Source organism: Apis florea, unplaced genomic scaffold (genome assembly GCF_048593485.1).
Source record: "Apis florea isolate Af1SG1 unplaced genomic scaffold, ASM4859348v1 contig_1767_pilon, whole genome shotgun sequence".
Classification (NCBI taxonomy): domain Eukaryota; kingdom Metazoa; phylum Arthropoda; class Insecta; order Hymenoptera; family Apidae; genus Apis; species Apis florea.
The window spans coordinates 448,271-475,833 of record NW_028256473.1 but is presented as its reverse complement, the minus strand read 5'-3'; the positions used below and the strand labels follow the sequence as shown (position 1 = coordinate 475,833).

Here is a 27,563-nt window from a genome sequence, read left to right as displayed (position 1 = left end):
ACATCTTCGTTCGTTGTAATGATTTACATGATTCAACAGGTTGCCTCCGATGAAGGTACGTCGGAAGAAAGCGAAGAAAACTCAGCTACGGAAATATCGACAGATTCTGAATTCGAGCACGATGGCGCAACTCCTACGCAGCACGAGATCCCAGAAATCACGATCAACGATGCATACGTGCGGAAAACTAGAGGAAATTACGTTGAACCAAAGAAAGTTCAAGTGAAAAGTAAAGTGATTTCCTCGATCAATGGTAACCTGAAGCAAGATAAAGAACTGGACGCGAAATGCCAATCAAAAATGGATCACAATATAATAAATCCTTCTCATCTTGAAAAAGAGAGCAAGCTGAATTTATTAGGATTCAATAATAATACGAACGCAGTCCCATTGATAAACCCACGCAAAGGGGATTACTTATTGAACCGTACCCATTCCACCGAGGGTATAGCGTCCAAGCTGTCCTTGGAATTGAAGAAGAAGTATTTGCTTGGCGGCACAGCTTTCGGAGGCTCGGTTATGAAATCGGGATCAGCCTCGAACGTCGACACTCAGTTGAGAAATTTCACGGACGCTATCTCTCAACACCAAAAACTTTTGAACCCGGCTCCAGAACCGAGCCCCACGATGCAAGCATTCCTGCAAGGAACGAGCAAATTGCGATCGAACAACGCTCAACTATCCCCCATCTCGCCCACGGCTATATTCTCATCCGTGAAACCGTACACGGCGAATCGATCCTCCCACAATTTGTTGAACAATGACAATCCTATTTATAAGTCGACAATTTTGCCCGAAATATCGAAGACCCAGCTACCGGATCTGGTCAAGGAATCCAGTATATTAAAATCGAAAACCACGCCTAACATCGTGCGCGGCGAGTCCAAGGACGTGGAGAATAAAGAAATTGCGAAAGAGCAAGCGGTTCCTGGCCAATTGCAAAATAATTTCGCAGCGAGCACGGACGAGAACAATGGTTTCCGGCCACGAAGCCCTTTGCACGAAACCTCGATCATCGTGCCTCAAGTCGATTGGAGCAAGAACACGGAGGAAAGGAAAGAGGCGGCTAGTAGCGGGGATTCGGAGATGGACAGCGATTCTCTGTCCTCCGGGGATGGCGAGGCGGAGGAGGAAGGGCAAGATCGATCGCCAGCTGTTGTTAATTTGTCCCCACCCCGTTTACAAATTCACAGTACGGATGGGGATCTTCTGTTGGACGAAGAAGCCGAGAGATGTAACAAAGATTTCCAGGTGGATGACGGCCAGTCGTTCGAGCCCGATTCCATAGAGTGTTCGTTTCTACGGGATAAAGGACAGGATAGGATCGGTTCTGGGGTGAATAAAACCTCGATGGAGCTGGAGTTAGTGAAGAACGAAATCGAGCAATTGGAGTTGCAGGACGACGGTAGGAAGAGTATTAGCAATTGCAGTACACCTACGTCGATAACCTCTGCCATTTCGAATAAACACGATGATTCCGAAGAGAACGACGTGACGACAGCGGCCCTTACCGAGACGGAATTCTCAGAGTGGGCCCGTGACGGGGAAGTTTTGGTCTCGGATGATCTACGGGACGTTGAGTTCAATATCAATCCGGAATTCATAACGACGAGGAGAAAAGCTGGATTGTCGGATGCTTCGAAGATAGGCCGTAAACCAATTACGATAGCCAAAGAGGAAGATTTAACGGATATGGACTTCTTCGATTCTTCCAAGTTGGATAAACAGTTGTTGTTGGACGTTCCTGTTAACGATACCTCGAAACTCTTAGCCAATGGCGAGAATATAGATTTTATGGACACGGATAACGAGTCGTTGTTGGACGATAGTTTGCAAGATGCTTCTAATATGGTGATGCTGAAAAATAGGGGATACGTGGAATTTGTTAATGTTAAAAGCGCTTCGACACCGGTCACAAGTTCGCAAGATAAATCGACCGCTGACGCTCCTATTGCGAAATTAGAGAATGATTCGGAGGAAGAAGGTTACTACGATAAGAACGTGATAGAAATAAATCCAATTACCATGGATGATGTTATGAACAAATTGAACGGGTCTGCGAATAAGTCTGAGAGCGATAGTTGCAAGACAAATGCGGAAATAAAATCGAATTCCGTTCAACAAGATCAATCTATCGCGGAAGCGGTGAATAAAGAGTTATTTCAATCGATGGAAGAAGATAGCTTGCTTATCGTTGAACCCGCCGAGGACACCACCACCAGCGAGGTGGTCACCATTCTTGCTAGCCCCGTGAATCCACAAGTTTCAATGATCGCGGCTCAAACTGAAAAACAATCTGAGCAGGAAACGAAAACGACGACCGATTTGAACAATCCTGATTATTTGGAATACGTGAAGCGTCTCCAATCCAGAATCGCTGAATTTAGCAATGCCAAAGATTCTATAGATGTGAGGAAATCGAAAAGGAAGAATTCAAAAAGTTCGCTGCAATCTCGCACGGCCGAGATGATAGCAGAGGAAATTAAGAATCAAGAAACTACGATAAGTAATAGTTTCAATTCGCCGGCTACGTCGAGAAAATTGGAAGAAATTACGAGGGAAAGATTCAAGCAGAAAAACGTGATACAAGATTTATTGATGGATAAAGTAGAAGCTCATAAACAGAAATCCGCTGAGAAAAAGGCAAGAAGAGCTGCTAGAGCCTCGTCTTTCAATTCAACTTCTGCCTTATCGCCAATAAGACCATCCGTTCCTGGTAGTTCGTTAGTTAATAAATTTGTACCTACATCCATAGTAACACCTGAAAATAGTCCCTTGCATAATATCGGCTCTGCTGAAAGTAAACAGCCCGTGGAAATTAAGAAATCTTACGAAAGCCAGCAATTGCCTTGGAAATCGGAGACTGAGAAGTTTATAAATGAGGAAAGTAATAAGAATGATATTCGATCTTGCGAAAATATCACATTGATTAAAACAGCTAATGAAACGGAAAACAACTTTAGAACGCCAGTTGCACCCCCAAGATTGAAGCATGAGGAGGCAAAGAGGACGGCAGAGAAAGCGAGGCAAGATGCGAGGGAAAGGGCTAGATTGAAGAGCGATGAAGATCTGGGTCTCAGTCCGGAAGATAAAATCAAAGAGTTGAGAATGAAAGTGGCGCGAAGGCAACTTTCAATGGAAGAGAGGAAAACTAATGAAGAAACACAGCCTGATGATCCTCGCATAAGACTTTATACTTATGGAGCAAACAAGACTGAATTAAAATTGCAAACGAGCAAAAGTACGGACAATATGAAAGCTGTAGCCGAGGCGATCAATTTCAGTGGTTTATCTACTGCCAGTGCGAAATCAATGGATGAATTATTACACGCTGATTCTCCCAAATCAAACAGCTCAATAATAAAAAGGGATAAGAAACAAAAAACGAAAGATCCGGAAAGAAGAAAAAGTATCATTCAAGCTGTCTCAGATTTCTTCTTTAAAAAGGAATCTTCCCCTTCGCCGTCCAATCAAAAAGACAAATTATCTATGTTCCGTCTAACGTCAAAGACGAAAGGCAAAGTACGTATATTGTATTTCTTCTTCTCTCGCTAGTTTCTACATGTTTTTTTTTTTCTCTCTCTCTCTCTCTCTCTCTATTGTACAACGTGAATATATTCTCGAGTATCTCTTGACTAATTGGATTCTGAAATGTTTCAGTTATGTAAATCGTATTCGGAAGGGTCAGATGTAAGCAACTCATAAGTCATTGATACTAATTTTTCCAGTATTAGCTTTCTTATGCCACTATTTGTATTCGCTATTGTATATCGTGCAGGTACTATGATTTTATTTTCGTTTGCCGCATTTTCTCGTCTGCTTTGAAGAGGTAACATATTGACTGGCATAAGTTACATTAAATTTTTTTTTTTACACTTTACTTTTAAATCCTTAAATACTGTTAATTTCTTTATTATTACCGTAGTAACAATTTGTCCTATAAATAAGCATGTTTAAATTCTATCATATCTACATATAAATTGCCACTTCAGTATGTTCGTTTTTTTTCTTTTTTTTTTTTTTTTTTTTTTTAGTGTGTAATTTTAATTAATTTGTTTCTAATACCAATGTCTAATCCCAAAAATATGGAAATTTCCGGATTAATTGGAGATTCCTGAAGTAATTTCAAGCAATATTTCCCTTTGCGAAAACTTTTGTTATAGCTTTAACAAGTTATTAACAAAAAAACATGTCTCCACCTCTTCTTTGTCATCTTCTCCAAATATATATTATTTATCATTTATTTGTTAAAAAAACTTTTATATTCGAGTTTTCATATTATCATTCATTTTATATTATTCATTGATAACAAGTAAATCCGATTATTATTATCCTTTATACGAATAACAATTAATTAGTTTACTTAGTTGTTTCTGAATAAGATGTAATTCGATATAATTTTTTTTTTTTCTCGATAAAAATTTATTTCTTATATTCAACAGATTTTCTTCTATACATATTGCTTTCTACTTGGCACATATTGAACGCAGTTTAACTAGCTTTTATTTTTTGTTAATAATTCAAAACCGTGACGAAAATTTGACACAAAGGAAAATATATTGCTTGAAATTATTTCAAGAATCTCTAATTAATCGATGTTCTCATATTTTTGAGACATTTTTTTATTTTATAATATATATATATATATATATATATATATATATATATATATATATATATATATATATATATAGTATAGATATTAAGAAAATATTGTTGGAAAGTAGATGGATGAGTAGTATATTTGATCTTAGTATTCTAATTTCGTATTAAATTTTAACAATGTATAAATTCAACCGTTAATTTACCAATTAATTAATTGTTTTATTAAATGTACTAAATAATTATTATATATACTATATTTAGGTAGACTAATATTATTTATATATTATGTATATTGTAATTGCATCTTCACATAATTTCGATATAAGCTTAATCCATGTATTTTAATAAGATTTTTCTATTTTAATATAATTTTTCTCTTCAATATTAAAATTAATTATAATATAATTTAAGAAATATAATATTTATTTCTATTTATCAACTACTATTGTAAGGAAAACATTATTACAATATATTTTCTTTTTCAGCTTGATAAAGTCTTATCTCCGAAAATGAACGCAAGACCAAAAAGTGTTTGCGAAGGTATGCTCGCAAGAAACTTTTTAAATGAAAATCCGCCGCCAATTCCACCGCCACCTCTTATTTATACCATTCCTACTACACAAATCTCAGGTATTAATTAAATATATAAATTATTGTAACAGATGCATGAAAATAAAAATTGTATAAAAATTTATATTTTATATTTCATTTTATTCATTTAACAGATGATAGTTTATCGGATGATGACACAAAAACAACAGCAGTGTCGACGTCATGCATACATAAAGCCACAATAACAGAAGGTTCATGTAATAGTATTTCACGTAAAACAAAAACTACGAAACGAATAGCTAGACAAGCACAATTAAAAAGGTATATAAAAAAAAAAAAAAACTAAATTTTATATTGTTATAAAATAATTCAATAATTTATAATGCAAAAATTTAAAAATATTCCAAAGATTGCGTATGGCTCAAGAAATACAAAGAAAATTGGAAGAAACAGAAGTTAAACAAAGAGAATTGGAAAGTAGAGGTGTTAGCGTTGAAAAAGCTCTTCGTGGAGAAGGTGGTAAGAATCCATAAATTATTATATATTATGATATGATTTTTATAATATTATATATTATAAAAAATTTTTTTCAAAAAAATTGCTTAAACAAAATATATACTTATAATATTTAGAATGCTCCGATCGAGAAGAAGCAGATTTACTCAGAGAGTGGTTTGACCTTATGAAAGAACGTACAGAATTGCGTCGATATGAAAAAGAGCTTTTAGTACGAGCTCAAGAGGTTCAACTTGAAGATCGTCATGAAAGATTGCAACAAGAATTACGTGAACGCTTAGCTGATGATGGTTAATATTTTATTATAATATTTAAATATTTAACAGTAGTTATTTAATATTGCATGATATTATTAATAATTATTATATAATATATTATATAATATATTTATCAATGTTTTTACAGATAATAAAAAGACCAGTGCCGATGTGAAAAAGGAAGGAGAAATTTTAACAGAAATGTTGGAAATAGTCGCAAAACGGGATTCGCTTATTGCACTTTTAGAAGAAGAGCGACAAAGGTGGTGTAGATCTACATGCAAAACATTAACTCCTTTTTCGACACATACAGTTTGTTTTTCGCACGTACCTAATTTCTTTACTCCTCATTTGAACAATACATCTTCTGTGCTCACTTTGATAATCATTTTAATTACATATATATTTTTAACTAATTTAATACAATTGTTCATTAATTTTTGTAATGAACCACTAATATTTTTTTAAATCTTGATTTTTTTTTTTTAAACTTTCTTAATTATGTAGATGATGTTTAAATTCACTATTTTCGCGCATTTTTATCTTAAAGTATTAAAAAACATTTAGTTTTTATAATATTTCTATTTAATTTTAAATATTTTCTTTTATATAACTTTATATATTAAAGTTATGAATAATATTTATGAATAATGCATTTATTATATAATTTTTTTCAATTTAAAATAGTTAATATTTATTTTACATATTACATATTAAATATATTTAATAATGATCATTATACAGTTTCTTCCATTCACTTTTTCAATGCATGTCAAATATAAATATCATGTCATAAAAAACTATTTTTACAATACATACATATATATATACATACATACTTTTTTTTTTACAGTTTTTATAATATGTATTGTAATTTAGTTGCATGCTATTCACATACATAATTTTTTTTGTTTTCTGCTATAAATATTTTCTTTATATTATGATAAAGTGATATATACATGACTGTGTTATTGTAAGGAATGGAGACATTTTAATTGTACTTAAAATTATATCTGGTCATGTATAGGATTAAAAATCGTATTAGTATCATAAAAATTATAGAAATGTAACTATGTTGATATATGTTGTTAACTTTTAAAATATTTTTTGATGGATACTTTGAAAAAATAAAATATATTATTTTATGTGTTTATGGTAATTATTTCCTAAACACATATGGCTTTTAACATAAACGATAAGAATCAAGAATCCTATAAAGAAAGTTTTTTTAAACGATAATTATTTTTAAATGGATTTTTATAAAAGAATGGAAGTATATTGTATATTTCTATAAGAAATTTTTATTAGAAAGGATTCGAGATTAAAAAAATAGATTTTTTACTAGAAAATAATATATATTAACGAATCTAATAACGAATAATAAATTTATTTGCACATAAAAAATTTTTTAATGTGCAAAAATTTTTTATAATGTATTTCAATATGTATATTTATTTCTATATGTATATATATATATATTTTTTTTTTTTTTTTTTTTTTTTGTTTTATATCAATCAATATAATTTTTTATTTGCACGAGACAAAAAAATATTGTGATTGCATATTTAAATTCTATTATATTTAATAGTTAATGGAAGCATACTTTTCTTTTAGGTATCAAGACGAAGATCGTGACCTTGAAGCTCAAATGTTGGCCAAAGGCCTCAGATTAACACCAATAAAAAAATGTGGTCCTAAGTATTCAGTTTAATAGGAATCACATTATTGTACATATACTTCATTCTATATATCCATTGATAAATTTTACTAAATAAGTAAATTAATTATAATGTAAATAAGAAGTAAATCTTATAAGAATCAATTTGATCTTACAAAGATCAAAACTAAAATTTTTTTTATGTATTGAAACATAAATTCATTTGCAATGTTGTCTCTCATTGTATATGTGCAAATCTCATATATTTTAAAAAATTACGGATCAATTATTTTGTTTTAGATTCGATTTTTACAGATTATTGTGTAATATAACATTTATTTTAAGCATATATATATTATATGCGTTTTTAGAAGTTTCATTCATTTGTAGTATACATTTTTTTATCTATTGTACATCATATATTTTTAAATTGTCAGAACAAACATGGAATTGTATTATAAATGAATTTCAATTCTTATTGCTTAACATTAAAGGTAAGGTAAAATAAATATTATCGCACATCTGTTGTGCAAATTGTACAGGAAATTACAATATGACATTAATGGATTTGAAAAAAATTTTATGAATATATATATATATATATATTTTATCATTGCAAAATATTGATCATAATTATAATAATATTGTCACAAGAAACATTTTGCCTTTACTCAAATATGTAAATTAATCAAAATATGATTATTATACATATATTTGATTATTACAAATATAAAATGTTGTATTTTGTGATTTTAATATAATATTTAAACAAGTGATAATAGTAAATACAATTTTGCATTAGTAATGTGCATTGCAATATATACACATGATATGTACATTCACATAATTTAAATAAGATGTATAAATCTATTTTTATGTTTACAAAGAGACTGGCAAACGAAATGTATAAACAATTATAAAATTTAAATAAGCCATAAACATGTAAAGTTTTGTATGAAATACAAAATGGACATATATTTACAATTAGAAAATAATATTGAAATTGAAATTAGCCTTAAATTTCCTTGATACATATTTAATACATAATATTTCACAATATCAGTTATACACATTGAAATCAATTTTTTAGATATTTAAACAAAAATTTTAAATATAAAAATATATAATAATAACATCATAAAAAAAAGTATAGAGTAATACACTGCAAAGTTTTGCATAAAAAAATGAAAAATATGACTAAAAAAAAAAAAAAAAATAAAGAAAATTCTCATTATTATTATCATTTATATAAATTAATAAACACAAAAAATTAATAAATTTTTAAATATTGCTACTTTACTAAAAATATTTTTGTTATAAGAAGCTTGAAGACCAATAATTGTTCTAATTATGTTCTAATTCCATTTCAGATGATTATACAATAATTCATGCCTAATCATGCCTAGAAATGTGGAATTGCGCAACTCATATAATTAAAAAAAATTATACGAATAATAATAATAAGTTGAAAATATATGTGTTTAGTTTAATATTTTATAAAAATCTTTATAAATTTATAGAATTTATAATTCTATTACATATAAAACTGGCTTTGTGTAAGAAAACAAATAATAATGTAATTTATTTACTAAAAATATAATTACAGAAATACTATAAAAAAAATTATGAAAAAACATAATTTAAATAATATATTTTACGTAATTATATATATAATTATTAATTTAATAATTTATTTATTTATATCATTATAATATATACACAATGTGTAATAATATAATCTCTATTGAAAAAAAAAAGAAACTAATATTTATAATTAAAAAATTTTATTTCATTATAATAAAATATTAGAAATATTATAACAATTATTAAAATATTATAAATTATTAGTAAAATATTGAAAATAATATTTATTATTTATTATTTGATTCTATATACTATTCTATAGTAACTATCTGTGCAATTATCGATAATAGCCATCTACGTACTCAACTTTATCGGCTGAATTACATTATTTTATAGTTTAAAATGTAATTTCTATTTTGAGTATATTTTATTATATTAGATTGCAGAGGGCGCAAGAAATATTCTCTTTCGAAGTCGATATTTCAGAACATGTGGCATGAAGTTTTGTAAGATGTCAAGTCTATTTTATAACTCATCCGTGGCAAAAATATGCAACCAACCAATAGGAATAAGTATGAAAGTATTCGTTAATCGAGCAGTGGGGAAAGGGAGTGACGAGTGACTACGAATTACAATTAGCGACACAACAAATGAAAGCGTGACGTGAATACGCTGGTTTACCATACCGCGTCGGGATAATGTCGTTCGAGAAGAAAAACGTTATTCGTTTATAAAGCAGGGTACATAAAAGCCCCGTAATTTAATCTCGGCACTGTTTTATCGTACAGTTGCCAGAAAATGGAAGCAGACTATCAACCGACGCTAAATCCAACGCGAACTTTGACAGGTGAGCTTGTCTATCGCGTTTGTTGACGTTGCTCTAGGTGTCAAATAAACGTTACATCAAGTACATATCGCCAAAAATCGTGATTGTAAAAGTTCATCTGGCATCGACGTTTTTCTGTTCGTTTTAGCGAGAAAACATTTCACGATGGATCTCAGTCTCCTATGTGGATAAGCACATCGATAAGTGACGAATAATTCGCGTATTGACACGATAGTGCGTATTACAAAATCCAAGATTTGATCTTAACTTGACATAGTTCCAATCCTTGGTTTAAATATATATACATATCAATAGAAAATTTGTTCTTTTAAGTTTCATAATCATAATATAGTGATTTGTAAACACCAATGAAAAATATCAAAATATTTATTGGAGATCATATGTACTGTGTAATGTGATCGGGAAAAATAATCTATAACGAGAAACCGCGAGATGTATACTAGTCATCAATTTATTATAATACTTGTTTTACAAATATATTTTTTTTTTTGTTATTATTTAGTATTTTTTAAGTATCTATTTATAATGCAAAACCATTGATCAAATAAAGAGTTGCTAATGTAGTGTTTTGTGATTCATTGAAACATATTTGATGCAGACAATAATGCGCATACTTCTGTTTGTATAATAGCAATAGCTAATGAAGTCGAAGACCCATACCCAAGTTTGTCAGATTATCATGATTATGAGCCCAACTTGGAGTTCGATGATACTGAGTTACAAACTACTTCTAATGGTAAAACATTTAAACATAAAATCCAAATTTTGATAAAATTAGATAAAGTTTTTTATAATAATACAACTACATGAAAAATATATATATTATTGTAAAATATTTTTTAATTTTAAAAAAATTTTTTTTTTGAAGAATTTAAATTAATACATTATTATATTTTAAAATTTAATATTTTTAGTACTTTTATCTTATTTTAGAATATAATTGAAATATTTATTTTATAGTACAGCTTTTAGAAGAAAAGTTGGATTTAAACAGTGCTGCAGGAACTGGAAAAGATTATTTGGAGAGTCCAGTAAGCGATGGAACAATTGAAGAAAACTTTGAAGAAGCTTTGGTAGATGCTCCAGTTATCGAATCCGGTGTGTGACCTTTTATCTTCTGTTAGTAGCCACTAAATGTCATGGCATTTGGGGCTTAGCAGGTGAATTATGTAGATCATTGTACGGTTTATTATTGCATGGTATAACAATGCATAAAAGCCAAGGTTAAATGACTCTTTTTTATTTCATTTACAATTAAATTACTTTGAATATTTATTTCTTAAAAAGAGTCGAAGGGAAAATGATAAAAATTTAACATAGAAATAAAAAAATAATTACGAATATAATATGCTAATATATGCTAAGTAGCAGAGGATCTTGCTGCATTGGATGGTGAACTTGTGGATGAAGAAGATTATCTTGATATATCAAGATATGGCATTGTAGAAGTGGTTGGTGATGATAATGCTGGTCGTAAAGTAATAGTAGTATCTGCATGTAAATTACCTCCTGTTGGAAAAGAAACTTTTAATTATGCAAAACTTCTCAGGTTTGTATAAAATAAATATTTATTACAATAAACATTAATTTTTTAAAAATTTATTTGATTGTTTTTACAACAATATATTTATTTGACAGGTATCTTACACATACTTTAGACACCTTTGTAGAACAAGACTATAGTCTAGTTTATTTTCATTATGGTCTTACTTCAAAAAATAAACCACCATTGTCCTGGTTATGGCAAGCATATAAAGCTTTTGACAGAAAATATAAAAAAAATTTGAAAGCATTATATTTGGTGCATCCAACTAATTTTATTAGAATTGTATGGCAAATATTCAAGCCAGCTATTAGGTAATTTTTTCTTTTTATTACTAATTTATGAATTTTTTTTTCAATTAACACTAACCAAAGTTGATATTATTTTTATTTTTTTAGTGCAAAGTTTGGTCGAAAAATGATGTATGTCAATTATTTAGAAGAGCTAGCACAATACATTAATCTTGATCAACTTATTATACCTCCTCAAGTAATAGAGTAGGTATTTCTTTTTAATTATAAATATCTTAATTTTGTCTTCATATTAATTGCCTATATTAATTTTTAGACACAATGAACAGCTAATGTTAAAGAATAAAAAGAATTTACCAACAAGTCCACCTCAGAGTACGGTAACAACACCAGTTGGTACCACTCAATTTGGAGCAAGTCTCACTTTTATTAAAGAAAATAACAATGGCGATCCTATACCACCAATAGTGCGACAATGCATTGAATTTCTTGATATGCCTGATGGTATATGAATTATATAATTTAGTTTTTATGTATAGCGTATTCCAGATATTTTTCCGTTAAATTACTAATATAGTTTGAATTAATGAGCAAAAATAAGAAAAAAATGTTACATAAACATAAGTTTTTTTCATTTAAAAGTTATAATAAAATTATAATCTTCTTGATTTCAGTTTTTCTTCAATATAGCATAAGAATAAGTGAATAATATTTATTCAATTTATTTACACAAGTTGTGTTTATTATTAAAAGTGTATTGAATTAGAAATGATAATAAACATAACTCATGTAACCAGATTAGATAAAATATTGCTAATTCTCATGTTATGCTAAGAAAAGAATAAGTAATTTATATTTTTGTTTAAATGAAATATTTCAGAATCTATATTTAACTTTTTTTTTTCTTATTTTTACTTAGAACATGCTTTTTGTCATATTTTGTCATATTTTGTCATAATTTGACAAAAAAATTCTCGGATATTCGAAATATTTGCTACCTTATTTAAAAAATAATATAATAATATCATTTTATTATGTTATTCTGTATTTATAGCATTAGAAACAGAAGGAATATTTAGAAGATCAGCTAATGTAGCAGTAGTTAAAGAACTTCAAAATCGTTGTAACCAAGGATTACCAATTGATTTTCAAGGAGACCCGCATATAGCAGCTGTTCTTCTTAAAACATTTCTTCGAGAATTAGATGAACCACTTATGACATATGATTTATATGATGAAATAACACAATTTCAAGGTAAACATTTAGATTTTATTTTTTTTTTTACTTATACTTTATATTCTATAAATAAAAATATATTGAAATTTTTTTATTATTTATTTTATTTTAGCTTTATTAAAAGATGAACGTCCAAGACGAGTTAAAATATTAGTACTTGAAAAACTTCCAGAAGATAATTATAAGGTTTTAAAATATATCGTACAATTTTTATCAAGGGTAAATTGTTATTTTATGAATTATTTATTCTTATTTTATGATTTTATAATAAAATATATAAATTTATATAATAGGTAATGGACAGATGTGATTTAAACAAAATGACATCGAGTAATCTCGCCGTTGTATTTGGTCCAAATCTTGTCAGAGCACCACCTTCACGTGGAATGTCACTTTCCGCAATAGGTCCCATTAATCAATTTATAGACTTTTTATTTACTCATCAGGATAAAATATTTATTATATAAAGAAAACATAGAATTGAACGCTAAAGGCCTAATTTAAAACGAAATTAATACTTTATCTATGTTATAGAACAGAAATTTTATAAATTTGGCTGCCAAGTTTGATATTATATGATCTTACATAATATAACTTCGAAGAAAATTTTATAGAATTTTTATTAAAAATTATATTAAGTTCCTGAAAATTTCATTTTAAAATGTAAAAACAAAAATCTCCTTTAGATCTTCGAAGTTATATCAAACTTGTTGAAACTTGAACGTAACAACTCGTGTATAATATTCATATTTAATTATAACATTCGTACTTTGTTGAAAATTTATATAACAGATAATGGACAGATCTGGTTTAAACAAAATGACATCGAGTAATCTCGCCGTTGTATTTGGTCCAAATCTTGTCAGAACACCACCATCACGTGGAATGTCACTTTCCGCAATAGGTCCCATTAATCAATTTATAGACTTTTTATTTACTCATCAGGATAAAATATTTATTATATAAAGAAAATATAGAATTGAACGCTAAAGGCCTAATTTAAAACGAAATTAATACTTTATTTATGTTATAGAAATTTTATAAATTTGGCTGCCAAGTTTGATATTGTATGATCTTACATAATATAACTTCGAAGAAAATTTTATAGAATTTTTATTAAAAATTATATCAAGTTCTTGAGAATCTCATTTTAAAATGTAAAAACAAAAATCTCCTTTAGATCTTCGAAGTCATATCAAACTTGTTGGAACTTGAACGTAACAACTCGTGTATAATATTCATATTTAATTATAACATTCGTACTTTGTTGATTAAAATATTTTTATATTTAAATATAGAGATAGAAAAATACTTGCATACCTAATATCACAAACAGTGTTTAATTATACAACTTGCACAAAATTTTTTTTTTAGTAAATTAATATAATAATTTCATGGGACATTAAAATATTGTAAATCAATCTGGATATACAATTGAAAAATATGTAAAGTTACATAAAAATTAATGGTATACCAAAGATATTATGAAAAATATCATGCAATTTATAAAATATAGGATTATTTAAAAATAGCATAATGTAGTAAAACTAGACAGGCAAATTATGTTGTACAGGATGCCTTGCTCGCATAATTTTATTAACTTAAGCATTAACATGACAAATGTCATAAAAGTCATAATAATTATATTGTTATAATTTATGATATTAGCCAAAGCAAAAATATAGTAATGAATTTAGAAACTATTAATAATATATGGCATCCTTTGTATTAACATTATGTGTGTGTATATATATATATATATATATATATATATACAAAGATTAATAGCACTATATACAAGTTTAATTTGATTAAACAAAATTGTTTTTTTTTTATTATACATACATAAATACAAAAAATTTTGATGCAGTGTTAAAATCATATTACAAAAAATTAACAATAAAATTTCTTATTTTTAAGTATAAATTAAGTTACTAATATAGTTAGCATATTTATATGATATTTGGTTTGTAATTTCCATACAATGAAAATTTATAAATAGCAAATTCAAAAAGAAAAAATAATTCGTATGATTATTTAAAATAATAACAAATAATGGAATTCATTATTCTTTATTATGATAATTTAACAATTAAATTAAAATCAATGCCAGGGTATCATGTAATGTAATATTTAGTATACTGTTTGTTATCACTTGAAAGATGAAAGACTTATAATAATCTTTCTATTATCATATGTGTATCTTTGTACATTTTCTTAAATAGTCCTGCCATTATGGGTTTCTGGGATAAAATAGAGGCTCATTGCCTAATATGTTCTCTGTTATGGAAAAAGACTAACCCAGACCTATATAGAACTGACACAAGTACATTCCTTGTTATTAATAGAATAAAAATATTACATAAATATATAATTATTTATATAAAAAAAATATTAAAATGATATGTCATGATATATATATATATAAATATTACAAATGTATAATTTTCTAATTATTTTGATGTTCTAAATTTTGCTCTTATTTATAAATAATCACTTTGTATATTTACATTTAATTTAAAAATACATTATAAAAGAATTTATCATTTAACAAAATAATGTTTATATTGCTAGTATAGATGGATTTATGGATGTTTAATCCATGTATGTACCTGTGATAGAATAGAATATTGTACTTTAGGCTCACAAATATTGTGCATGTAATTAGTAAGTTCTTTATTTTATAACTAATTAAATCTAATCTGAAATTCGAATCAACATTCCCAAGAAATAACATCGTATTAAATACGTATATATATTAATTAACCTTTTTATTAAAACATAATAGTATTTAAATATATATACATTTATATGAAATACATATATCTATAATTGTGATGTCTTCTAGCATATATGACGTATATGAGTAACAAGATATTTGGTTTATGAGTCAACTGAGGTTCTATCAATGTAATTGAATATTGAAATACATAAAAATCAACTCCCAAAATATAATTAGTTTTTCTTACCTTACACTCAGTTAAATTATTTAGGCTTAGCAATTTTTTTCTTATATTATATTTTATTCCTTAAAAATAAAATATTAAAAATTTTGATATATGTTACTTAATATGTATATGTATATATATACATATATTATACATACATACATACATACATATATATACACACACATTTCTATATATGGCTTGTTCAAAATTAAAACCAATTTTAATATAGATATCTCAAGTTAAGATGTATGTGAAGAACCACCACAACAGGAACTTTTAATTGGTTCAGTTTCTTCACCTTCATCTTCAACCACAACAACATTACGACGTATACTACTTGTTCTTGATAATGTAGATTTTTGTTCCATTAAATCTGCATGTTCTATCATTCGTACTGTTAATTGAAAAAACATTTCTTCAATATTTTCATTTAATTTGGCAGAAATATGAAAGTGCATAGCTCCTGCTTTGTTAGCAAATCTAATAAAAAAATTTTATATTAAAACAAATTTTATAATATAAGGATAATCAAAAATCAAAAAACTTACTCTTCTGCTTCTTCGATATAAACACGTCTATCCTTTTCAAGATCTATTTTATTTCCAGCTATTGCTAAACAAATTCCACTGCCTAACATTTTCCTAAGTTCTGTAACCCAATTTATTACCTGTGAAATGAACGTTAATATAGGATATAAAAAAATAGAATAATATATTTCTTTAAATTTTTACCCTTAAGAATGTATCGTAATCAGTAACATCATAAACTATAATGGCACCATTTGACATTCTGTAATAAATTGGTCCCAATGCATGAAATTTTTCTTGACCAGCAGTATCCCATATTGCCAAGTTTACTTTTTTTTCATGTATAGTCAATTTTTTATTTAAAAAGGAAGCCTGGAAATATAAAAACATTTCAGTACTCATTATAATTTATCAACCATAAAAACATTACAATCATAATTATATATAAACAACAAATTAATAAATTTAAGATATAAACGAAACATAAAATAATACATTAAAAATTTATTACCTGCAATGTGCTGATATGTCTATCGTTAAATTTGTTTTCAACATATCGTAATGCAACAGAAGTTTTTCCAACACATCCTTCGCCGAGCAATACAACTTTGAAATTATAGACATTATTGGTGCTACTAATTGAACTAGCCATAATTTGTATATAACTAATATATATACTTAGAATACAATATGACAGTTGGAAATGCGTACAATAATCGTTGATAGAACAATTTATAGAGTATATTGACGACTGACGATCATAACGATGTGATATTCACGGGTGGGGCCCCTCATGCGGCTTTGTCCCCCTCTACGCTAGTATTTTACAGCAGTGGGGCATATTACGTATCTCCTATACATTTCGCAGTTACATATTTCTTCACTTCATAAATCTATATAGCGTAAATTATATTTGCTTGAGTGAAACATTTTTTTTTTAACTATGAACAACTATAATCGTTACTTAATCTTTTTATTTATTATGAAAATAGTAAATTATATTTTAATTTCTCCATATTAGGTGCACGAAACTTGCGCGAGATCCACACTGGACTCGCATGAATAGTATCTTGGTTTCCTTGACGACAATAGCAAAGTGGGGGAAATGTATCTTATTCACAAATAAAGTTTAGATAACACTGATTTAGAATTACCATGAACTCATGATAGCATACATTTAAATTTTCATTTCTCTTCAGTGTCAAAATAAGAAAAATCAACTATTTTTTACTTTACCATGTATCAAGAAAGAAATAGAAGTATCTATTCTTACTTCAAATATATAGCCGATAGATGGCAAATTATGATTATTTATCAAGTGTTCATGTTTCGAAGTTCAAAAGATGTTACTGGACTTTAAATGAAAATGTATGATGAATCAAAAAATTATAAATAATTCATGTCTAATAATTTCAATGTTATATGAAAAAGACAAAATTTTATATAATAGTTGTGAATAAAATTTATTTTTGACTTATTAAATTAAAAAAAAATTATATCTACGTATAATTTATTTTTCATTGTATTTATTATCCATGAAGATGGCGCTATTTTCACTGTTACTAAGGTACCGCAATTTTATTCAAATTACTCTGACAAAACACATTTTCTTGTATGTATTAGGAAATTCATTGTTTATATATAGACTTATATACAAAAATTTAATTGAGATAATAAATCAAATTTTGTTTGTATCTTAAAAAAGTAGAATTTGTACTGTTCTAGAACTCTGGTGGTATATTATCGAACTGATGTCCAACAAAAATCAAATCTTTTCACCGGAAATCAAACTTATACAAGTAAGAACAAATTTATAATTTAAGTTTCTTATATTGTTAAAACATATTGAACAGAATACATAATAAATTTTTTTATGAAAATTATATTTATCAGAAATGAAAAACAAATAATAACAACATGAAAATTATAATTTCTTATTCAATACATACAAATGCTCGTTTGATTAGAGTATGCAACAGAGCCAGCGCCGTGAGTCTGCGCAAAGAAGTTCTCAAATCTGGCCGTCACCTGTATTGAAAAGGTAAGTACTCTGCTGTCATTAATCTTAACATCTTAATATGAATTTCGCGATCACGTGTCATAAAAATACGATGTATTGATAACATAAGACAATGTCAGCAACTTTGTAGATTGTCACGCGAAATTACTCACGTGATTAAGATAAATATGTTCCGAGATGTCAGCGTCTTCGGCTCTGAACTCAGAATCTGCCAGGCTGCTGTATCATCATCGATACATTTGACACTTATTTTTCATTCCTGCCTTTTCATCGACTATTCTCTTAATCCGTTCTTATTATACATTATTATAGTCGTTCAAATTTTAGTGGTTTATGTCAAGTGCAACGAAAAACTTTCACCAGATCGTAGGTACCGCGTACCTTCACGGAATTTTCATTGTCGGCATTCATCATTGTATTGACAGGACACTGAATAACCTATAGAAAAGATATTCATAAAGTATCATGAAAATCTATCAGTTGTTATATGGTATTCATCTTTCAGACCGACGATGATTCCCGCGTTTTACCTGCGCGGTGTTCCACTTGGCAAGTAGACTTGTTTGTTTGTGCGTGCCGTATCATCTGTCATGGCGTGCCCGCTTGTGGCGGGTATCATATCACTGACTTTTTTGATTATTATTCGTTCAAGGTACATGTCAGTTAGTGTTGTTATATATGTTGTTTGAAAGGAATCGGACAAATAATTTTCAAAAAATTGACTTGAGGGAATATCATATTTATTTAACATTTTGAATATGTATTCTATGTATTCATGAAGACAGGGTTGGTTAGAATAGTGGAAAGGGAAGGAATTGACGATGGCGGCGAACTGTACTGTGCCATGCGCCATGTCGGTCTTTTGCTTGCGCACGTCCTTCGTTCAGTGCACTACGTTTGTCTAGATTTCTTTTTTTGTCTTTATGAAAATGGTACACAATCTGTCACAAACTAACTTCAATAGAAATCTATATTATTTGAAAAGACTCAGCATTATAATTAATATTATATAAATTTTGAAAATTGATAAAACTTTTTTATTTTGAACCGAATAAAAAAAAATTCAATATATTTTTAGATAAAATCGCGGTCTTCAATGTTTATGTATTGCTACACCAATGCATACTCAATTTTTTTCTTTATTTATGGAAATTTTTATGAATTCAATTTTCTTAATTTTCGTAAATAATTTTTAGTATTTTATTTTCCAATTTTTATTTCTTATAATATTGATAAAAAATACTTTTAATGTTGAAAATGAATGTTGAAAGTGTATTTAATAACAATTAGGAATATTTTGTTTTGATGATAATACTTTATGATAGTAATTATTTATATTAATATAATAAGATGGTTATTAAAATAGTTTTCGTTATTATATTTTAATTATAATTATTTTCTCATCAGAATAAATACAACATTTTTATTTATATTTTAATAATCTTTAACAAATTAAAGATATTTATTTAATCTAAATAATAGATAAATAAGATTAAAATATTCACTATATAAAACATTTTATTTTATTATTAAAAAAAATATTAATATTAGTAATTTAATATTTAATAATATATTCAAAATGTTTAAATTTATATTTCTCAAATCGAATAAAAAAGATAATAACGATTTTAAGAATATTAGAAACTAATAAAGGTAGAGAAATGTCATAAAGGTAGAGAAATGTCTCCATGTTTTTATTCTGACCAAAATACCGGAACCTGTTTTATCATAATGTAGGTCATCTCGATCAAATACTTACGACATCATTAAACATCGCCTCAACGAAATCGAAGTTTCTCAGGCTAATATATTTTTATTATTAATTATAATTTTATATATTGTTTTCTTAATACGCACTCAGAGAAAATGTGTTTGCATTTACTTCTACAAACGCATACAATTTGGTGACATGTATTTGTATCAAAAGATGGCACCTTCTATTTTTAAAACTGTAGAAGCAACTAAAAGTAAGAACGAAAGTTGAACTACTGAGAGTTTAGCATGTCAGGGCCATGTTATTCAGACATTATGCATTTTTTATCTTCGTTATATTTATCCTTTCAATAATATGTAAAACAAAATTATTTTTAATTATTATGAATATTATTTATAATGAAAAATAATTGATTTCAAATTATTGATATAGTATATAGTATTTTAATTTATTTTTACATTCAATCAATAACAGATTATAATATGTAAAAAATACAAAAACATATCTGATATGTTTTTTTGAATCTTGTTTTGCTTTAAAAATAGTAAAAATAATTTTATATAATTTTATGATAAGTATTTGATCATAATTACAAATTAGAAATATATAGTGGATATTATATGATAAAATTAAATAGTTAAATTATAGATATCGTAAATTTATTATCAATTGTTATTAGTTTTTGTTTTGATCTTGACTCAATTTATAAACAAAACGTAAAATATAGGTAATGTTGTTTAATATGCGTGCAGTCAGGTCAGAGATTTGAGTCGTATCGGGATGAAGAGGCAACCGATCAACAAACCACGTGGCAACATCGCTATACCCTCCTCTTTTTTCCCCCTTCCTATTGCTTGATGTCCCTTATATCGTCTCCCACTATAATCATTGACTACAACGAGGCGAAAGCACATTTACATTTTTTTGCGTACCATACATTGCAACATTTTTACTTTGAGGTTTCAACTACTGATGGCGCCACTCCCAGAATGAGTAAAAAAATATATCGTTCATTGAAACTAAGAGACAGTACTTTTTGATATATGCACCGCAAGAATTCTATCGCATTTTATATTTTTATAGTAAAATGAATTTGTAGATATCAAATTTTTCATTATATTAATCAAAATTATTAAGATTTTATTTTTACGAATTTTTTATTTTTATATTTTTTCAAATGAATTTATATGATAAATTTATATTTAATAATTGTAGAAAGAATCTCCTAATGAATTACAGTATCGTAGAATATAATAAATGTAAGATGTAAGAATATATAAATTACTAATATCAAATCAATTCATTAAAACTTTGTTATGTTCCTGAATAAAATCATCCTTGAAAAAAACAAGGACAGGTAACATACACAACAAATTTGGTATATTGCACGAAAACTGGTTTACCTCCACGCATTTATTATAATGCATGTCAAATGAATGTCATTATATATTTCTAAATGCTTAATGAAATTGCCAAAATAAAATACACTCTCTAAATTATAAATTTTAATATTGCTTCTTGTGATATATCATATGTTATTTTTTTTTTAATTTAGAAATGATATGAAATAAAATATAAATAAGCAATTGAAAAATAGATAGAAATATAATAGTTGAGATAATATCCTTTCTTTAAATTTAATAATTCATAAATATAACGGAGACATTGTTTATAAACACAATAGATATTGCTACATCATTCGGTAAATGTCATATTACTTGCATATAGCCAATAGATTTTCAAACTCAATCTTTTTTAAAATTACAAATGAAAAATTTTATTTTGATTTTGTTTTATTTTTTTTTTATATAAGAAATCTTCTAATATCCGCTTTTATATGCTATTTAATTACTTTTTGTATATTTTATTAAAATATATACTATAATTTTATATTTTCTTTTCTTTTTTCAAAATTATATCAATTTTGAAAGAATAATTTTAAAATTATATTTAGGTATATATCTTTTTATTGATAATTAAAAATATATTCTATAAAGTTATAATATTTGTAATAATCATTAAAAATTATATTAGTTTAAAATACAAGATTTTTTGTTACATTATATAATTATAATAATATATAAAAATATATTTTATTAAAATAATAAATATAAAAAATCTCTGCACATTAAAATTTTATAATTTGTTTAATAACGATAAAAATTACTAATAATTTGTAGAAAAATTACATATTTGTATCGTATTACAATAACTTTTACACTGTAATTATGATATAACTATGATGTATAATGATAAATGGCAAGTGATTTTAGTGTTTCTATATAGAAAAAAATGTTTATAAAGTGTCGATTTCCTGTAGCACGTTGTTTTTCTTTGCAGTTTTATCGTGTAATATAAAGTGGGGATTCGTGAAATTCTGGACGCCCCCTAGTAGCATACGTGCGTCACAGCGTGTAGCGTCTTGCACGTATACTGTCAAGCCAAAATCGCGGTGTTAGTTACAGAACTGGCAACGAATCGATGTAAACAAGTAAAATAAAGATGGTGACGATCAGTGACTTTTTCGTCATAACAAATTATCGCGATTGAACTTTTTACATGCTTTTTATATATTATACGGACAGAACGGAGCTAATTTCGACTACTGTCACGATCATCGAAACATGCTGTTTTCAGTAAAGGTACATTATTTTCAGGACGCGTTAAACATACGGTTAAACCAACGATTATTTTATCTTTGTACCTATATGCAATTCTTCTTTGTAGGTAATTACTTACAATTATAAACATAAACCGATAATAAATTGTGAAAAAAGATATTGGAATGAATTTGGTTGGGATAAACTTTTATTGGTTTTTTATGAATTTGTTATCATGTGATATGATTTCTTTATGTAAGATCTTATAAAATTTTAATCTGATCATCTATATGTTGATTTAAAAATATTATTTAACATTTCGACTTTTACAGAAGCAGTCTGAAAATAACGTGCAAAATGTTTAGTTTTCATAAACCAAAAGTGTATCGATCTAGTACTGGATGTTGCATCTGTAAAGCTAAATCAAGCAGGTAAGCAATATAATAATTTCAATAAATATTATTTAAATACATAATATTTAATAAAATAAATTATTATTAATATTAATCTTAAAATTATAACTAATTTATAATTCCTTTTTTTCTTTATAGCTCAAGATTTACAGATAGTAAAAAATATGAAGATGATTTTATGGAATGTTTTCAACTTGAGGAAAGAAGGACTGGAGAAATTTGTAATGCATGTGTACTTTTAGTAAAAAGATGGAAAAAATTACCTGCAGGAAGTAACCGCAATTGGAGACATGTATGTTTTAATAAATATAGTATTATTTTTATTATATTATATTTTTATTATTTAATTAAACGTAATTATCTATAAAATAGATCATATTTTTATGCTTTTTATGCTATAGGTTGTAGATGCACGTGCAGGACCTGGTATTAAATCATTGACAAAATTTAAATCAAAAAATAAAAAGAAAATAAAAGATATACCGGAAAAGTTTGAAAAGATTATGAAGAAAAAACATATGTATTTAAAAGCAGATAGAGATCGGGAACAAAGCCCAGCAATGAGTGATGATTTAACAGGTTAGTAATATTAAAGTTTGTATTATTAAATAAAAAATTCCAAAATCATAATTTCATCTTTTTTTTTTTTTGTTTTTTTTTTTTTTTTTTTTGTTTTTTTTTCTCTCTTTTTTTTTTTTCTAGAAGATTATTTGAATGGAGATGGTAGTAAAGGTTCAAGTCGAGCTGGTAGTCCTGTAGGTAGTGATGATATTCCAGTAACTGAAAAACAATTAGATATGCAAGATGATCCAGAATCAAAGGATGACTTAACTGTCAATGGTTTTATTGATTTAACATATTTTAAAAGGTTAATCTTATTATTAATTTTTATGAGTGATTATAAAGTTTATAATAATTTATAAATGTAATTTGATGTTTTGTTTGTTTTTAAAATGTATATATAATTTTAGGGAGATTATTTGTTGTGGAACAATATTTAAAGGTCGATATGGAGAAGTAATAGTGGATCCTTCATTGATAAAACCTTGTATTGGTTGTATAGCTAGACAACAACGACAACAACAAACAAATGCATTAAGTTGCAGTCCTGTGCATAGTTCTGCATCTGCTAGCCCTGTTCACAGTTCTGCATCTGCTAGTCCTGCTCATAGTGTAGAGTCTAATACAGAAACAATGGTCTCTAAACAAGCAAGTAAAACATTTAGTGATTCATCGTCAGATTCTGGCTATGACGAATCTTCCAACCAAGGAGTTGGTGAGAGTAAAATTACCAAAATTATTCAAAATGCAAGTGCTACTGTAAAACCAGCAGTTAAAATACAACCATTGAAGAGTGTTCAATTAAAAGCTATACCAGTATCGGAAGCTGTCAGGTTAAAAACAGATGTACCAATTAAATTGGTACCTATAAAACAAATTGATCAATTATCTTGTAAACCATTATCATTAGTTTCTTCTGCTAATGTTACTTTAAGCAGTAGTACTTCACACTCCATTGTTACCGTCCCAAATAATCCACTTGTCGATTTTGCCATGCACGCAGCCTCTTCCAGGCAATCAGTCTCTAATTAATGTCAGTCTTTTATAGAATTTTAATTTATTTTTTTTTTTTTTTTTTTTTTTCATATATAGTTAGATGTATGTTATGATGCAAAATTGTGTGTTATGCTATTATTATCTTTTCAGATTACAAAGGCTCTGGATAAGAGTGTTTAAGTTTTATCATATTGAACACAGAGAGTTTATAATGTTATAAATGGTGAAAAAAATCTTGTAATTAAAATAACTGTTATAATATACAGTAGATAGTGCTCTTAGAAAAGATTGCATAGGATTCATGTCCTTGATCGTTGGTTGTTGAAAAAAATATATATATATAATTATATATATTATATTGTCTTTATGGACGTGAATTCTTGAAGTGTATTCAACGTCTATTAGATAATTTTTAAGAATGATAGTAAAAAACAAAAAAAAAAAAAAAAAAACAAAAAACAAAAAACAAAAAAAAAAGAAGAAAAAAAAAAGGAAAAGAGCACAATGTTTCTACTGAAAACCGTTTGTAGCATATATAAAATGCTCATAAACTGCCATATATTTTAATCGATAATTTTCTATAAATGACATTATCAATGGAAAATTATCAATTATTTATATAAGTTAAATAATTAGCTATGTACATCAAAACACTGTGATGACATTGTAATCTAACATGAGATATAAGATTATTATTCAACAAATGGCAGTTTATAGTACCTTCATTCTAAGCATTAGTTGATGTATTCTATGATATAAAAGTTTTCTTATCCATGGCTTTTTGTTTTCTGGATTATCTATCATTATATATGTGAATATTTGTATAAAGTTCCAAGATGCCAATCACATTTCAAATATTTGGGTCCAAAAATTTTAAAAAATTTACTTAGGGTCATGATAGCTACATTGTACCAGATGCATTTGATATGATTCATATAATGGTCCATGACGTTAAAATTAAGTAATTCAACTTAAGAAATGAATGTGTTCAGGTACTATAAATCCTGAATGACCCAATAATAATAGCAATAATATGAAGAGTAACTTTATAATAAAATAAACAAAGTCTCTTGAATAGTATCATATCGACATGATAATATATTTAGGCAGTATTATTAGAGAGAGAAATTGAATGAGAATATGGCAATCAGATTGGCAAACTGGACCAGTAAAAATTCATTATAATATTTCAGGGTGATTGCAGCATTAATATAAAAACAATTGATTGACAGAGTATCAACATATAAAATAAGTATAATGCTAAATAAGTGAAAACTGTTAGTTCCTAGTTTACAAAGATGGGCACATAATTCAACAAAAGCACATGAATGTACCTGTTAGGAACAGATTTCTGTGATCATTGGAATATTCGTTTTCGCTTCTTTTCTTTTTTCTTTTTTATCATTTTTATCTTTTTTTTTTTTTTTTTTTTTATGGTTAATACATAATCTTATGCGCACAAGGATAATCCAAATTAAAATATATATTTCTAACCCAGGAGTGATCACAATGTTTTTAGAAATGATATTTTATAAAGTGCATCTAAAAAAATATATAAATTTGATATTATAAAAAGAAAAAATTAACTATTTTGTATCCAAAATTAAAATAATCTTAATATTAAAGCCAAAGATGTGAAAAATGTATGCATTTATTTTATATTGAAAATAAGTAATTTGATCAATAACATATACATTTTTATTCAAATATTTGACTAATAAGTTCAAAATTAAAATTAGGAATGTGCAATATATAGTGTTTTTATATAATATCATGCATAATACAAAGTTATTCTATAATTAACTAAATTTTAATATTAATGTACTTCTGGGATAGTAGCAATCTTTATAGTAAAATTTTTCTTACATTTCTCTTACATCATTTTTCTTATATAGGCAAAACTAACTTACAATTTCAAAATGCTGCGTTTTTGCTGCCCATCTGGCTTAAGCTCATTGACAATCGTTATTTAACAAGGAAATAATAACAGTTTTTCATATAAAATCAAACATCGAAATGATGATTTGTCTAAGGACAATGTTAATTACCTTGTCCTTCTACAAATTTTAATTGTACATTTCTTTGGACTAGGAGACTTTCTGATCTCTTTACTGTGAATATTAATAACTATGTTCTTGTTGTAACTCACATATGTTATGATTTACATAATAATTAATATATATATCGAGAATAAAGGTTGGATCATAGATCTGTAAACCATGTATATTTAGCAATTTGTATATTGATTTTTTTTTAAGTGAAAATAAATTTTGCAACTAAAAAAGCTCAAATTACAATTAAGATTTCTATAATATACTCAATCAATATATAATATATAATTTTTTTAATATAATCTTTATAAACTTTCTATGATCCTTCCTTAACAAAATGAAAATAAGAAATACTTGTTTAACTTATTTATTTTGTAAGTTTATTTACTTGCAATACATACTATTCCTTTTCTATATGAATTTATATATATTTTTATACAAATTAATCTTTGCTTTTTATGAAATAAAGTTTAGCACTGCCAGGAAAGAGGGATATAAGAGGAATATTTGAATATTCCAAGTCAATCTGCTGGCAATTCAATGAATTATTTATTTTCGATTAACTCATATATCTAATATATATTAATCTATTATTGAATTATTTACATTTTAAGAGAAAAAAAAATTATAAATGGTGCCCACAGATTGATTGAACAGCATTCAAAGAAAAGCATTAAAATA

At 26.9% G+C, this 27,563-nt stretch overlaps 4 protein-coding genes and 1 long non-coding RNA gene across 25 annotated transcripts in view; 3 read left to right on the top strand and 2 right to left on the bottom strand.

Annotated features, from left to right (window-relative positions):
* Mical (Molecule interacting with CasL) overlaps nt 1-8,579 on the top strand; it is a 48,149-nt gene extending 39,570 nt beyond the window's left edge. For 7 of the 11 annotated variants that reach the window (XM_031915590.2, XM_012484629.3, XM_086908612.1 and 4 more), the window contains 8 exons: nt 40-3,522; nt 3,661-3,690; nt 5,091-5,235; nt 5,331-5,478; nt 5,567-5,676; nt 5,790-5,963; nt 6,079-6,193; nt 7,545-8,579. In XM_031915590.2, the coding sequence (XP_031771450.2) occupies nt 40-3,522; nt 3,661-3,690; nt 5,091-5,235; nt 5,331-5,478; nt 5,567-5,676; nt 5,790-5,963; nt 6,079-6,193; nt 7,545-7,641 (4,302 nt within the window). In that variant the 3' untranslated portion in view covers nt 7,642-8,579. Of the gene's footprint in view, nt 1-39; nt 3,523-3,660; nt 3,830-5,090; nt 5,300-5,330; nt 5,479-5,566; nt 5,677-5,789; nt 5,964-6,078; nt 7,076-7,544 lie in introns of those variants that run through there. The other 4 variants (XM_086908617.1, XM_086908630.1, XR_015292219.1 and 1 more) reach the window with 4 other exon arrangements.
* A 1,162-nt stretch (nt 8,580-9,741) lies between these two features.
* RhoGAP68F (Rho GTPase activating protein at 68F) lies at nt 9,742-14,580 on the top strand. Of its 3 annotated transcripts, XM_012484620.3 has the most exons (11): nt 9,801-10,018; nt 10,146-10,231; nt 10,650-10,754; nt 10,984-11,116; nt 11,387-11,567; nt 11,657-11,875; nt 11,960-12,058; nt 12,129-12,316; nt 12,867-13,067; nt 13,162-13,268; nt 13,343-14,580. In XM_012484620.3, the coding sequence occupies exons 3-11, from the start codon at nt 10,659-10,661 to the stop codon at nt 13,514-13,516; spliced, it is 1,398 nt and encodes a 465-aa protein (XP_012340074.1). In that variant the 5' UTR covers nt 9,801-10,018; nt 10,146-10,231; nt 10,650-10,658; the 3' UTR covers nt 13,517-14,580. The 3 variants fall into 3 exon arrangements, with proteins under 3 accessions (XP_012340072.1, XP_012340076.1, XP_012340074.1); XM_012484618.3 differs by lacking the exon at nt 10,146-10,231 and having other exon boundaries at nt 9,742-10,018; XM_012484622.3 differs by lacking the exon at nt 10,146-10,231 and having other exon boundaries at nt 9,742-10,018; nt 10,979-11,116.
* A 1,223-nt stretch (nt 14,581-15,803) lies between these two features.
* On the bottom strand, nt 15,804-18,294 carry Rab21 (RAS oncogene family member Rab21). 4 transcript variants are annotated; one of them, XR_015292261.1, is made up of 5 exons: nt 17,039-17,843; nt 16,732-16,899; nt 16,549-16,667; nt 16,160-16,480; nt 15,804-16,077 (listed from the first exon to the last, which is right to left on the bottom strand). XR_015292261.1 is itself a non-coding variant. In XM_003692298.4 (4 exons), the coding sequence occupies exons 1-4, from the start codon at nt 17,177-17,179 to the stop codon at nt 16,240-16,242; spliced, it is 669 nt and encodes a 222-aa protein (XP_003692346.1). In that variant the 5' UTR covers nt 17,180-18,294; the 3' UTR covers nt 15,804-16,239. The 4 variants fall into 4 exon arrangements, 1 of the variants encoding a protein (XP_003692346.1); XR_015292262.1 differs by having other exon boundaries at nt 16,164-16,480; nt 17,039-17,785; XR_015292263.1 differs by having other exon boundaries at nt 16,168-16,480; nt 17,039-17,771.
* Nucleotides 18,295-18,337: 43 nt separating this feature from the next.
* Nucleotides 18,338-20,537, bottom strand: LOC105735017 (uncharacterized). Its single transcript, XR_015292265.1, has 3 exons — nt 19,078-20,537; nt 18,700-18,985; nt 18,338-18,555 (listed from the first exon to the last, which is right to left on the bottom strand). It is a non-coding gene; the product is annotated as an uncharacterized LOC105735017 (long non-coding RNA).
* Nucleotides 18,498-25,301, top strand: LOC100868043 (uncharacterized). 6 transcript variants are annotated; one of them, XM_086908780.1, is made up of 8 exons: nt 18,532-18,568; nt 22,602-22,903; nt 22,989-23,116; nt 23,194-23,292; nt 23,413-23,566; nt 23,676-23,853; nt 23,980-24,142; nt 24,246-25,301. In XM_086908780.1, the coding sequence occupies exons 4-8, from the start codon at nt 23,219-23,221 to the stop codon at nt 24,865-24,867; spliced, it is 1,191 nt and encodes a 396-aa protein (XP_086764906.1). In that variant the 5' UTR covers nt 18,532-18,568; nt 22,602-22,903; nt 22,989-23,116; nt 23,194-23,218; the 3' UTR covers nt 24,868-25,301. The 6 variants fall into 6 exon arrangements, with proteins under 6 accessions (XP_086764885.1, XP_086764913.1, XP_086764906.1 ...); XM_086908766.1 differs by lacking the exon at nt 18,532-18,568 and having other exon boundaries at nt 22,705-22,903; nt 23,977-24,142; nt 24,246-25,290; XM_086908773.1 differs by lacking the exon at nt 18,532-18,568 and having other exon boundaries at nt 22,766-22,903; nt 23,197-23,292; nt 23,977-24,142; nt 24,246-25,290.
* The last annotated feature ends 2,262 nt before the right edge of the window (nt 25,302-27,563 follow it).